This window comes from Tachyglossus aculeatus, chromosome X1 (assembly GCF_015852505.1).
Source record: "Tachyglossus aculeatus isolate mTacAcu1 chromosome X1, mTacAcu1.pri, whole genome shotgun sequence".
In the NCBI taxonomy this organism is placed as follows: Eukaryota; Metazoa; Chordata; class Mammalia; order Monotremata; family Tachyglossidae; genus Tachyglossus; species Tachyglossus aculeatus.
In genome coordinates, this window is record NC_052101.1 from 136024444 (window position 1) to 136039123 (window position 14680).

Here is a 14680-nt window from a genome sequence, read left to right on the forward strand (position 1 = left end):
CCCCCCAGCCTCACAGCACTTATGTATATATCCATCTGTAATGGATTTTAATGTCTGTAGTGTGTAAACTCCTTGTGGGCAGGGATTGTGTCTACCTAATCTATGGTTTTGTACTCTCCCAAGCTCTTAGTACAGTGCTCTCTGTACACACTCAATAGATACCATTGATTGATGTCAGATTTAATAATAATAGTGACGATGGCATTTATTAAGCGCTTACTATGTGCAAAGCACTGTTCTAAGTGCTGGGGAGGTTACAAGGTGATCAGGTTGTCCCACGGGGGGCTCACAGTCTACATCCCCATTTTACAGATGAGGTAACTGAGGCACAGAGAAGTGAAGTGACTTGCCCAAAGTCACACAGCTGACAATTGGCGGAGCCAGGATTTGAACCCATGCCTCTGACTCCAAAGCCCGGGCTCTTTCCACTGAGCCACGTTGCTTCTAATTCATTCTGATGGTGGTGTGTGAAACATTCATGGGATGTGTGTGTGCGTGTGTGCGTGCACGCGCGTGTCCGTCCGTCCACCCCACCTTCTCTCCTAGTGTTTTCTTGACATTTCTTATTTCTTCCTGTCTCTCTGTTGGCCCTGTGACCTTTGGGCATTCGATTTTCGCCCCTCGTGTACATATTTTTAAATTATATACTCTAAAGTACTTATATTAATGGCAGTCTCCCCCACTAGACTGTAAGCTTGTTGTGGGCAGGGAATGTGTCTCCCGTGTTGTATTCTCCTAAGTGCTTAGTACAGTGCTCTGCACTTAGCAAGCACTCAATGAATACCTTTGATGATGATGATGATGACGATGTTAATTTTCTTTAACGGTAAGGAGTTTCTGCTTGATGCGGAGGTGGATGGGGAGCCACTGGTTTCATTCATTCATTTATTCATTCAATAGTATTTGTTGAGCGCTTAATGTGTGCTGAGCTCTGTACTAAAGTGCTTGGAAAGTACAATTTGGCAATAGAGACAGTCCCTCTTGAAGAGTGGGGAGAAGTGGACTGAACTGAGCTCTCCCCACTCTAGTCCTTACTTGGCTCGGCTGCCTGGCTCATTTAAAAACAAAAAAGTTCAGTCCACCTCTCCCCACTCAAGAACCTCCGGTGACTACCCATCTACTTCCCGGGTGCCCCAGCTTAACTGTTACCATAAATTCATATGCATTGCTTCCTGTTGCTCAGGTAAAATGTGAACAGATGTCAGAACGCTAATTTTTCTAACAGCTTTTTTTGTCGTGAACGTTTCTCAGATATACCGTAAAGTCAGATTCCCCAGAGGATGTTGATGTCTGGGATCCGCCTCTAGAAGAAATACTTTCAGTTGAAACGGATGCTGCTGGCTCTGACGTTCAAGATTACTCAGAATCACCTAATGTCAAAAAATTGCCTGCTGTGCAAATCTGTAATGTTGTGTCTCCAGAGAAGATTTATTTTCGTTGGCTTGAAGCAGAGACAGTATTTGAAAGGTACTACTCAATAATGAGTAGGCTCTTTTAGCTCAGGGAACGGAAACTTTTAGTTCTGTATCGAATGTATGAAAAGTTTTGTTGTTGTTAGTTTTTAAATTACTCTCAAATAATCTGTGGCTTCTGAACGGAATTTGAATCATCCAACTGGCACATGGCACTGTATTAGCATCTTTATCATTGTACTTTAGTTACAAGAAAAAGCTGCTATGTAGATTTTTGGTTTTTCTGTAGGTTACAGGAAGAGGTGGGTGCTGCCTATGAAAACTCAGAGCCAGAGCAGATTCCTTGGAACAGCAATATGAAATGTGCCGTTTTGATACCTGAGCTGAAACAGTGGCGGAGAGGACGAATTATCAATGTGATTTCAGAAGTTGTGATGGAGGTAGGTCCGATCAGTTCTCCCATACCCTATGCTTTCATTGTGCGTGTTGGGTTGTGGTGCTGTTGAGGAATAATTTTCTGACCATCCGCGTCCTGTCTGGACAGAATCTGATGCTGTGTTGGAAGAAACATTCGGGCAGTTGGGTGCGGCTCCTGTCGATTTTCCTTGCGGCGAGGTTTATCAGGAACATAGCCCTCATGCTCATGTCTCATGCTGACAGGCCTCATGCTGCGGGATGGTGGGAGATGGGCTGGGATGGAGACTCTGTCCTGGCTCGGAGGAGAGCCGGTGCAGGTTCCGGGGGTGGGCATCGAAAGCGCTCAGCTGCAGCTCGAATCCCCGCCACGTAGAGTGTTTCGAGACCAGGGACCTTGGATGGCACAGAGGGGAGAGCAGCCAGATTCCCGGTGAATTCCTTCGGCCACGCTGGAGCGGGGCCGAGTGTGCTCAGCTGCAGCTTTGCTCCCTGCCGGCCCATGATAGTTTTACAAATGAAGGGAGTTGCCCAGAGTCTTTTGGATGTCCTTAAACCATTCATGGACAATCTATTCCACTAGGTAAGAAAAATGAAAGAAAATTTGAAGGTTAAAATTGGACGCAAAACTCAGATTTTGCTAGCGGAGCAAAAGAAGTGTTTCTCACTTGGTGCTAATTTATGCCTCCTGGTATCTTGTGACTTTGAAAGTAGCTCACCTGTTAACGATCATATTAATTTTGAGGGTACTGGGGAAGCGGAGCTGGCATTTGTTTAAATGACCCATCGAGAGATACTACTTTAGTTACGTGTGTTAATTTCGAATGCAAATAATGTCGCGCGCCTATTCCGAATGGTTTACCTCCCTTGGACTTTGTCTACTAGAATTTATAGACGCTAAGTGAAAAGAAAACACAATTGAACCCGGGACTGTCTGGTCTGTGTGTCCTACAGAATAAGTTTTTTGTGGACTAGAACCCTAGCTGAACAGTTTTGATGGTCAAAGGCCAGGACTTTTAGAATACAATAATATTTCTGGTCCTGGCCTGCTCCTTAAAATCGTCATATTCTCCTTAAGCAATATAAGTCAAGTAGTTAAACCGTCTAATTGTGAGTTTTCAGGATTTTACGGAGGAGGAGGAAAGTTCCACTAAATATACTGGATCAGTCACTCAGTGATGATAATAATAATAATGATGATAATTGTATTTGTTAAGCATTTATTATGTGCCAAGCACTGTTCTAAGCACTGGGGTAGATCCAGGGTAATCAGGTTGTCCCACATGGGGCTCACACTTTTAATCCCCATTTTACAGATGAGGTAACCGAGGCACGGAGAAGTTAAGTGACTTGCCCAGGGTCACACAGCAGACAAGTGGCGGAGCCGAGATTAGAACCCACGATCTCTTGACTCCCAAACCCGTGCTCTTTCCACTAAGTCACGCTACTTGTCTACTGATATTAACTGGGCACTTACCGTGTGCAAAGCACTGTACTAAATGCTCGGGAGGGGACAATACAACATAGTTGGTAGACACAAGGAGCGTACAGCCTAGAGGCTAGGTGTCTCAGGGCTCAGTTCTGGGTCCCCTTCTATTCTCCATCTTCTCCCACTCCCTTGGGGAATTCACTCGCTCCCATGGCTTCAGCTACCATCTTTACACAGATGATTCCCAAATTTACCTCTCCAACCCTGACCGCTCTCCTTCTCCACAGTCCCGCACCGACTCCTGCCTTCAGGACGTCTCTCCTTGGATGTCCTGCCGACATCTCAAGCTGAACATGTCCAAAACAGAACACCTCATTTTCCCACCCAGATCTTCCCACCCAAATCTTCCCACCCAAAGCCTGCCCTCCCCCTGACTTTCCTATTGCTGTATGACAGCACCACCATCTCCCCTATCTCAAAAGCCCATAACCCTGGCATCATCCTCTACTCATCTCTTTCCTACAACCCACATACTCAATCTGTCGCCTGGTCCCATCGGTTCTACCTTTACATCACCTTTTCCTTTCTATGCAATTGGCAGCAGAGCGAAGTATGGACCGGAGCGGGGAGAGACAGGAGGCAGGGGGGTCAGCGAGGAGGCCGATGCAGTCAGTAGTCAAGGTGGGACATGATAAGTGCTTGAAAAGCAGCACGGCATAATGGATAGAACACGGGCCTGGGAGCCAGAAGGTCATGGGTTCTAATCCTGGCTCTGCCACTTGTCTACTGTGTGATGTTGGGTAAGTCACTTCACTTCTCTGGGCCTCAGTTACCTCATCTGCAAAATGGGGATTGAGACTGTGAGCCCTAGGGACTGTGTCCAACCTGATTTGCTTGTATCCACCCCAGCGCTTAGTACAGTGCCTGGGACATAGTAAGCACTCAACACATACCACAGTTATTATCGTTATTGTTTTAGCCATGTAGTAGCATTTGAAGTTCTGTATGTCCCTTTCCTGGACTTTCCCTTCATCTGAGATTTCCTGTTTTTGCAGGTTTTTCAGTATGACTTTGGAATTAAAGCAGAGGTGAACATTACTTATCTAAGAAAGCTGAAAGGATGTCTGATGAATTTGGGTAAATTTGCTTATGAGTGCTCCCTTGTTGATATCAGGTAAGAATATTTCTACAAGATTGCAAATGTGCCTATTTTCTGTTGCCAAAATTAAAACAAACTGCCCCTCAAAGGTAGAGCGACAGGGTGTCAAGCACCATGGTTCAGAGAATTCCTAGCCTTTGGGCTGGCCAGTCCCAGAGGAGAAGTCATCAACTTGTAAAATAGCAGGCCTGCCCTCCCCTCCACTTCCTTTCCCACTGTAGAATTCTCCCCTGGTAGTTCAGGGCCACCGGTGCTCTCCAGCTCTTCTCTATCTCCACTGGACCAAGCCACCTCCAGACCCAGCTTGGGCTTGTGGACCCCCAGGAGCCAGTAAAGAAGCGGGGGTAGGAGGAGGTGGCCCACCGCCTCTCTGTTCCTCCCCTCTTCCCCCAACTCCATTCTTGGTTTGGCTCCTCCAGCCCAGCCTCCACCCCGCCTCACCCATGACAGCTCTGTCGTTCTCTCCGGGGGAGCCCGGATCTCTAACGACTGCCATCTTTCCTCCTGAGTGACCTCGTATTCCCCTTTGGATTCCTGGATTCCTCTTCCCGTACTCTGGCTTTTTCCAGTTGTATCTCTAGCTTCCACTGCACCCTCTGGTTGTAATTCATTCACATCTTAAACTAATGGGGAGGGGGAAATTTAGGAGCACCTAAAGCTCGGTATGTCGGTGGTCAAGCACCCCCTCTTCCTTCCAGTTCTTCTCCCCCATCTTTTTTTCCCATCTCAGTCGACAACACCGGTAGAGAATGTAATAATAATAATTATGGTATTTGTTAAGTGCTTACTGTGTGCCAAGCACTATTCTAAGCATTGGGGTAAATACAAGGTAACCAGGTTGTCCCACATGGGGCTCACAGTCTCAGGCTCCGTTTTACAGGTGAGGTAACTGAGGCACAGAGAAGTTAAGTGACTTGTCCAAGGTCACACAGCCGACAAGTGGCGGAACCGGGATTAGAACCCAGTAGACGCGATCCTCTGCCCGGGAGGAGTTTACAATCCAGTGGTGTGTTGGGGGAGGGGAGGGGAGAGAGACAGGCATGAAAAGAAATCACAAATAAGGTGGGGGAAGCAACAGAGTATAAAGCTATCTATCTATCTATATAAATATATCTATATATATATATCTATATATTTATATCTATATATATAAATATAAATGCTGTGGGGGGTGGGGTGAGTACCTAAGCGCTTAGAGGGTGTGGACTGAAGTGCCCAGGTGACCCAACAGGCTGGAGAGATGAGAGATTAGCCCTGGAAGACTTCCTGGAGAGAGGTAATTTTAGCAGGGCTTTGATGAAATGCCTGTAGTCTGTCCTGATTAGACCGTGAGTCCCGTGTGCGACGGGGACTGTGTCTGACCTGGTAATATGTATCTACCCCAACAGTAGTAAGTGCTTCAAACCCCACCATTATTATTGGTATCTTTGTGGCCAGAGAGGTAGGAGGAGAACCAGGGAGAAAGCTCACTGTGGGCAGGGCCTGTCGATTCTGTTGTGTTGCCCTCTCCCAAGCACTTAGTACAGGGCTCTGTATGCAGTAAGTGCTCAGTAAATACCATTGATTGGACAGTATCATTAAAGCCAAGGTTAGACAGTGTTTCCAGGAGTAAGGGGTGGCCCATAGTGTCAAAGGCAGCTGAGAGATCAAGGAGGATTAGGGTGGAGTAGAGGCCATTGGATTTAACAAATAGGAGGTCTTTGATGACCTTAGGAGAGGGCAGTTTCAGTGGCGTGAAATGGGTGGAAGCCAGATTGCAGCTGGTCAAGGAGATAGATTTGAAGGAGACACCACTGAGGGGGAAAGTCATGTGTGAGTGCATGTCTCTGAGAAGGCCAATGCGGGACCCACAGTCCTGGCTACATTGTACCCCCAAAAGGCTGTCCTTCGAGTTGTCACACCTGACCGTTTGTACTACCTTGGCGCCGTTGGCTCTTTTGCCTCCTTGTCTCTCGATACTCAAAGCTTTTGCTCAAAAAACCCCACTCTTTTTTTAATAGTAATTTAGCCACGCTAGTCTAACCTTGGCCGTGAACTCCCAGTTTTCGGCTGGGGTGCAGCCCTGTCTGAAGCTTTCTTTTTACCGTGTCCTTGAGAGCTCACTTTACTTCGGTCTTTCGGCAGACCAGAGGCTAGGAGGTCTGAGCCTCTGAACAGCCCATGCTTTGCTGTGTATTTTGAAGAATAGATAGTAGTGACGAGTTATAGCACCAGTTCAAGTTCGATAGACTACATTATCTTCATTCTTTGAGGGCGGGGACCATCTCTACTAATTCTGTTGGAGTCTCTCTCCCAGTTATTCTCTGTATATGGCTAGGTGCTCAATAAATGCTGTTGGTTTTTCTGTCCTCTTATTTGGCCACTGTAAACTAAAGTTGCTTACTCTCATTTTTCCTATTAAATGCTTGAAGTGAATTAAGGAGGCAGGAAGAGAAAAATGCATTGAACTTTAAGGTCTTTAAGGCATGAAAACTTAAATGAAATACCAATTCTAGCATATAGACAAGCAAGAGGAAGTAATCTCCGGGCCTGCAAGGAACTGAAAAATCACCACCCTTCTCTGGGTTCTCAATCCTTTTGGCTTTTTTCAAAGGTCTTCTATTTCCAACCTGTGGAATACTTTCCGTAAAATGGGGATTAAGACTGTGAGCCCCATGTGGGACAACCTGATTACCTTGTATCTACCCCAGCACTTAGAACAGTGCTTGGTACATAGTAAGCGCTTAACGGATACCATGATTATCATTATTATTATTCCTAACTGACCCTGAGAGGCTGTAATAAAACTGGATTCAGTTACGCCTCACTGTAATAGTTCTCATGTCTTTCTTTTAGGCCAACTGGTGAGGATGGCAGATGGACAGCAGAAGCTTGCAGCTATCTTGCATCTTGCTTAAGTGGAACGGTAGTGAAAATCGACATTCAGGTCTGTATTCAAAGCAAGCAGTTGGTATGGTTAGGTGCTTGGATTTACCCCAGTGTTGTGGGCAGGGTGGGCCCTGCCTAATCTGTTGGTGGATTTTTTTTTTCTTTCCCTGCGATTCTAAAACCATCTCTTTCATTGCTTGGTTTCTAACCTGGTGGCGGGAGCTATTGGAAAATTCCAAAGAGTAATGTTCTTTTACGTTTTAAATGGTAAAAATAAATGAATGACCTGGTTTCCCCAGAGATATGGTTTGACTTGGAGTAAAAAGACATTGGCTGGTATGAGTTGGAACAGTGACAAAGTGAAAATGGTTATGCCCAAAGTGAATCGAGTATTAATGGGGGCAAAGAAGTATCAGGACCTTTTTCACTCTTGCTCTGCCCTCCCTGGAGCTGTCCAAAGTCTCTTCTTTCTACTGATTTCGAAGCAGATCCCTTCGACTGAGAATTTTCTCTGGAACTGGTTCTTTCCCAATTGCCTGAACTTCTCCCTACTCGTATAGCCTCTTGACTCTAACTTCCTTAGTCACCCGACACTTCGTAGCGTGGCTATTCCAAATGGCATTTGTTCAGCACTTGCTACGTGCTAAGTGCTGGGGTAGGCAGTTTTTCTATAAAACAACTTGGGGAAAATTTTCTTCATGACCTGTGATTGACCAAGGGCTCAGCTGAACAGGGAAACTCAAGGCTATCATTTTCCATCTTTGTTTTTCTCCCCATTTTATGTAATGAGGGCTATTTGACAAAGGGCTTGTTGTGGAATAAGGGAAAGACAGTAGTGGTGTGTGAAAACCAAGTATATGAACTGGGAGTTTGGACGTAGTTGTTAGTGCCCGGTGTTCTCTTGGTGGGAGGGAGGTACCAAAGGCAGGGTGAAGGGGGAGGGGATGGGGAACACTGGTATGAAAGTAGGAAGTCTTCATTTTTGTATTACTGACAGGAATGGATTTTAAATCTCTTCCAGAAACATCACAAAACCCCGATACCGGTGAGAATTTTATTCCAAGGAGAAACGGGATGTGTTGATGTTTCCATAGCTCTCCTAAAAAGAGGCTTGGCTGTGAGACCGAGCAGGTGAGGACATTTTTAAAAAATATCTTTTGAAAGGGAAACTTTAATCTGCTCTAATTGTCTCCTACATTTAAATTGTCCGTCAGGTGGCTAATTAAAAGATCACTAATTCAAATGTTTTAAAATGTTTATGCAAAGGTTTTCTCTCTCTTTCATTCATTCATTCATTGTCGTATTTATTGAGTGCTTACTGTGTGCAGAGCACTGTGCTAAGCGCTTGGGAAGTCCAAGTTGGCAACATATAGAGACAGTCCCTACCCGACAGTGGGCTCACAGTCTAAAGATGATCTGGGCAGCAGCGTGAAGTATAGACTGAAGTGGGGAGAGACAGGAGGATAGGTGATCAGAGAGGAGGCGGATGCAGTAATCCAGTCGGGATAGGATGAGAGATTGAACCAGCAGGGTAGCGGTTTGGATGGAGAGGAAAGGGCGGACATGTCTGATGTTTAAAAACAGACATCTTCTGTTTCCTCAGGGATGCTCCATGGACTAATTGAAGGTATTGGATGAAAACTGTCATTGTGAATTCAAAGTAGTAATAGAAGAGAGATGGTGTCACCAGTCTTGTCTCTATGTTGTAGGGAGTTGGGCATTTTACACAGTGATGAATTAGGTTCTTTGTGGTGTGCCAGTTGCAGTACTTAATTGGTCAAGCATGTTTAGAAATATAAATGTGGTACACAATTGAAGTAGGTTTTTTGCAAGTTGTTAAATATGTGATGTATTTGAATCCTCACAGATTTCACAAAGTTGACAGATCAGATTCAGATTCTGAGATGAGTCTTAATACTTCATTGAAGCCAAAGAGTACAGAAGTAACCACTGAGCCCAAGAAATATTGCCAATTGGTGAAAAAAGGGCCTGAGTCAGTCACTGAACATAAAGAATTCAAACCAGTCTCTGGGCCAGGAACATTTGAAACCTTCAAGCCACCTATTATTCCTAGCATGAGAACCTTTGACGCAATAGCAACCTGGGTTGCAGATGATGGAACGATCTTTGTGATCCCCAAATTACTAGGTAAGGCTGTCTGCATTTTGTGATGGAACGTTCAGCAAGATGATGCTTTTGAGGCCAGCGATGTAGGGCGCACTCAATCATCTCTATGGTTCCCACGAGCTAAGTTCTCCGTGTTCCTCAGAAAACGGAATGCTCAGAGTGGATTCGAGGATCAATGCTGACTCTAAGGGGGAGAATTACCTCAAGGCATCTTTTTGCCATGTTCCTCTGTTACACTTCTTCTGTTTATTCTCCTACCCTCCCCAACAAGCATCAGCTTGCCGACTACTTAGTCTGTGGGTCCTGTTCTGCCGCATGTGGGCCTTTCCAATTTTTGGCCATCTTGAGTTGGGGTAGGTTCAGCCTCCTTCACTCTCCAAGGACACTGTTCTTTTCTTGGCATCAGAAGGATGGTGTTTCTCTTAGTGGGTCATTTGTAAAGCCAGACACTGACAGCATTAAAACCGCTCCAAACCTAAAGGAATATGAAACCCGACACCTGTTCTTCTCACTCCCCATCCCAGAATCCCATATGGGGCTCAAGTGAAATGAAAGCTCTTCAATTTGGGCTCTAAATTCTTGCATCCACCGGTGTTTTTTTCTACCCCACCCACCCCGACCTCTCCCTCCAGCCTCTTCTTGTACTCCCCTCCGCCCCCATCTCAGAGTCAGTATTCCCATCATCGTGCCATTGGGCAAGCCGTTCCTGCTGGGACCTTAACTCGGAAGAACAAAGATAACAGCAATAATTGTGCTTTTCATTAAATGCTCACTGTACTAAGTGCTGGAATAGATCAAGATGAGCCGGTCAGACACAGTCCCTTTCCCGTACAGGGCTCATGGTCTAAGACAGAGAACAGGGATTTACTCAACCATTCCCTCCTGACCCAAAATATGAGAGCACAGTGGCAGCAACAGCCCCTTCAGCCCAGAACTAGAAGCCAGAGAACTACTTGGCAGCGGTGGGGCCGGGAAGGGGGATGCTTCTGCTTTGTCTCTGTCAGCAAGATTATGTGTGTGTATGTGTGTGTTTGGGGTACTATGAACCCGCTAGGGTTCACAGTGGCCCAAAATATATTGGTCTCAAGTCACCTACTTGAGATTTATGATGAAAAAAGCGTCCCCCAAACCCCAACATACAGGTTCCTGTAAGCTTCTCTGCTCCCCCGTCTTACTCCCTGTTGTTTAGCGTTACCATGATTCAGTATTCCAGGCACGATAGCAGTTTCACGGTCCCACTGATCACCCAATGAAATACAGTTCATTCCCACAGAACGTATGTCTCTCTGTGTGTTTTGGCTAGAAGGCGTTGCCAACTCAGAATAAGGAGAGCTCTGACAATGTACAGCCGTCTAGATAGAGTGTGAAGCGGCTTTGAGAGAGGCTGTTGAGAAAGTTATCTCGTAACAGAACTGTTCCTTAGCACAGCATTTGTCCAGAACGTAATCTGTGCATTCTAGGAGAGCTGATGGTAGTGCCAGAATAACATGCTTTTGGTAGTGGGTTGTGTGTGTGTGTGGGGGGGGGGGGGGGGAGGTGTCTGCTATCTCTCCATCTTTCCCTTTCCTGTCTCCCTGTCCCCTGCCCCCTGATGTTGGAACCAAACTGTTCCCATCCCTGTGGAAGCACGGGACCCCCTAACCTAACCACAAAACAAATGAAAGAGCGGTGTTACTTACCCATTCCATCCCCTTGTGTTCTACATAGAAACACTAACACAGGTTGCTAATCTAAGAAGAATATGAGAGTCATCTGCAAGGTTTTCCCGAGTTCAGCCCAGTATGATTGTTACACTTGGATAGGTGGTCCATCCACAAGAATGACTTAAATATCCCCGGGGTAATGCCTGACATTTTTACTGAAAGGGTCGCTTGGGTTTGAATTGATCGGCAGTATTCTGTTCCCCCCAAGTGATGATTCTCCTTGCACTCTTGTTTGGTCACGTTTCAAATTGGTAGTTCATTCAATCGTATTTATTGAGCGCTTACCGTATGCAGAGCACTGTACTAAACACTAGGAAAGTACAATTCCGTTCTTGGCTGAACACGGTATCGTTTTCCAAGAGAATTCTGGGAGTTGTTATCATTGAGTATTGTTGAATATGGGACTCGCGGGTGATGATTGCCATTTTTCCTGGCTCATGGAATTTGGTTACCCTAAGAGACTGCAGTGTAGTGAGACATATTGGGTGGGGACTGTTGTGATCGAAATGATTGGGTTCTTTCGTAGCGGTAGCGGCGCAGATATGTTGAACTCGATTCCGGCCTCGTTTGTAAGGCTCTTGCAGGGGCGGTGCTGGGGGATAGGTTCAGCCCAGTTTAGCGCGACTGGGAAAAGGTGTTGGAGAAACCTGCCAATTGTGACTACGTTCTGGTGGGTGCCACCCCTGACCCCCATGTACCTGAATTTACATTGGTTCTAATCCCAGCTCCTCCACTTGTCAGATGCGTGACTGTGGGCAAGTCACTTCGCTTCTCTGTGCCTCAGTTACCTCATCTGTAAAACGAGGATTAAAACTGTGAGCCCCACGTGTGACAACCTGATAACCTTGTATCTATCCCAGGATTTAAAACAGTGCTTGACACATAGTAAGCGCTTAACAAATGCCATCATTATTGTTGTTATTATTATTATTATGTCCCTTGAAATTTAGGAAAATTGAGTTCTTCCAAAAGTAAACAGATTGAATGGCTTACTGATAAAATAGGCTAGAACACTTTTCTTGAATTTTGGATTAATTTGTATCCTTATGTTTCACACATTTGTCTTTCAGAATGTGAATTCGCTACCTTGATGCAGAAAATACAAGGTTTCTTTTCAGGTTGTGGTCATTTGTCCCCATACCCTTGGAAAAAAGGAGAGGCCGGCGTGGTAAAAGGAGCAGATTCCCTATGGTACCGCATTATCATCGTGGAAAATTTTAAAAATCTTGTCAGGGTAAGTTTGACTTTTCCTTTTAGGATGTAAGGCCTTATTATGTAACTTTTCAAATAGTCAGTCTTTGGGTGGTGAATGAGTCAAATGTAAATCTGATTGCAAACGTAGCTTTTGTAAATTTGAAATTTGGGTGGATCTGGTGAACTTTCATTTTGCATGGTTTTAGGGGAAGTGCATATCCTTGCCTATTTTAATAGACAGAATGAATGGTTAAAAATTTTTGCAGTACTGTCTCTCACTTTTTTAGTGACAAATCAAAGTTATCCTTTGAAAACATGAAAACGGTTTTTTTCACACTGAATCTGGTGAGAAGCAGCATGGCCTAGAAGAAAGAGTATGGGCCTGGGAGTTGGAGGATCTGGATTCTAATCCCAGCTCTGCCACTTGTCTGCTGTGTGACCTTGCACAAGTCACTTCACTTCTTTGGGCCTCAGTTTCCTCACCTATAAAATGGGGCTTCTGAACCTGTTCTCATTCATTCATTCAATTGTATTTATTGAGCACTTACTGTGTGCAGAGCACTGTACTAAGCACTCGGGAAGTACAAGTCGCCAACATATAGAGACGGTCCCTACCCAGCAACGGGCTCACAGTCTAGAAGGGTGGGAGACTCCCACGGTCTCCCACCCCCTTAGATTGTTAGCCCCATAAGGGACAGGGACTGATTATCCTGTATCTGCCCCAGTACTTGGTACCACAGTTATTGTTTTTGTGTTTATTAAAGTGGGAGACAAGGTAGGGTAGGTTGTAAAGCTCCTCGTGGGCCGGGAGTGTATGTCTTGTTACTCTTCCAAGCTCTTGGAATCAATCAGTCAAAGGTATTCATTAAGTGCTTACTATGTGCAGAACACTACTAAGCTCTTGGGAGAGTACAGTAAACAGAATTAACTGACACATTCCCTGCCCAGAGCAAGTGTACAGTTTAGAGACAGACACTAATGTGAATAAATGTCATTTATAATGTCTAATTTAAAGCTGTGTACGTAAGTGCTGTGGGGTTGGGGCAAATATCAAATGTCCAAAGGTCATAGATCTGAGCGCATAGATGACACAGAAGGGAGAGTGAGCCAGGGAAAAGATGGCTTAATTGGGGAAGGCCTTTTGGAGGAGGTGTGTCCTTAATAATGCCTTGAAGGAGGAGGAGAGAGTGGTGGTCTGGCTTATATGGAAGGGGAAGGAGTTCCAGGCCAGGGGAAGGACGTAGGAAAGGGGTCGGTGGTGAGATAGATGAGATCGGGGCACAGTGAGTAAGGTGGCATTAGAGGAGCAGAGTGTGCTGGCCGGACTGGAGTAGGAGATCGGTGAGGTGAGGTAGGGTGGGGTGAGCTGATTGAGTGCTTTAAAGCCAATGATAAGGAGTTTCTGTTTGATGAGGAGGTGGATGGGCAGCCATTGGAGGCCGTTGAGGGGTGGGGAGCCACGGACCGAACGTTTTTGTTGATAAATGGTCCGTGCGGCGGAGGGGAGTAGGCACCGGAGTGGGGAGGCCGGGAGGTCAGCGAGAAGGCAGATGCAGCGTAGCTTAGTGGGGTAGAGCACAGACTTGGGAGTCAGAAGGACCTGGGTTCTAATCCCAGCTCCACCGAATGTCTGCTGTATGACCTTGGGCAAATCACTTCACTTTTGTGGGCCTCGGTTATCTCATCTGTAAAATATTGATTAAGAATGAGAGCCCCATGTGGGACAGGGATTGTGTCCAACCTGATTAACTTGTATGCACCTCAGTGCTTAGAACAGTGCTTGGCACAAAGTAAGCGCTTAACAAGTACTCATTATTATTATTCAGTAGTCAGGGCAGGTTAGGGTAAGTGCTATATTGGAATGATGTTTGTGTTCAAAAGGCACTCAGTACGTTCCATTGAGCAATGGGATGGAGTGAATTAGGACTTTGAAACCCATTATAGACTGAGGCTCCTTATGGGCAGGGAATACATCCCTGATCTATGTGTCCCGACTCCTCCAACCAGTGCATGACAACATCCTGTAGGTGCTTGATAAATGCTCCTGCCATCCAGTCTATTATCTCTGCTGAATTGAGAAGCAGTGTGGTGACCTAGTGGAAAGATCCTGAGCCTGGGAGTCGGAAGGACCTGGGTTCTAATTCTGGCTGTGCCACTTATCTGCTGGGTGACTGTGGGCAGGTTGCTTTGCTTCTCTGGACTTCAAATATCTCATCTGTAAAGTGGGGCTTAAGACTGGGGTCCCATGTAGGACAAGGACTCTGTCCAACCCGATTATTTTGTATCCACCCCAGCACTTAAGACAATATATGGCACATAGTAAGTGCCTAACTAATACCATTAAAAAAAAAATTGACCCAGGGGGTCAACCTGA

The 14680-nt window shown here is 45.7% G+C and overlaps 1 protein-coding gene across 1 annotated transcript in view; it reads left to right on the forward strand.

Moving 5' to 3' along the window:
- LOC119919440 (RING finger protein 17-like) overlaps nt 1–14680 on the forward strand; it is a 65137-nt gene that overhangs the window by 34584 nt on the left and 15873 nt on the right. Inside the window, exons 19-25 of the mRNA XM_038739847.1 lie at nt 1252–1467; nt 1702–1852; nt 4311–4429; nt 7250–7340; nt 8304–8413; nt 9150–9430; nt 12183–12346. Of these exons, the coding sequence (XP_038595775.1) occupies nt 1252–1467; nt 1702–1852; nt 4311–4429; nt 7250–7340; nt 8304–8413; nt 9150–9430; nt 12183–12346 (1132 nt within the window). The remainder of the gene's footprint in view (nt 1–1251; nt 1468–1701; nt 1853–4310; nt 4430–7249; nt 7341–8303; nt 8414–9149; nt 9431–12182; nt 12347–14680) is intronic.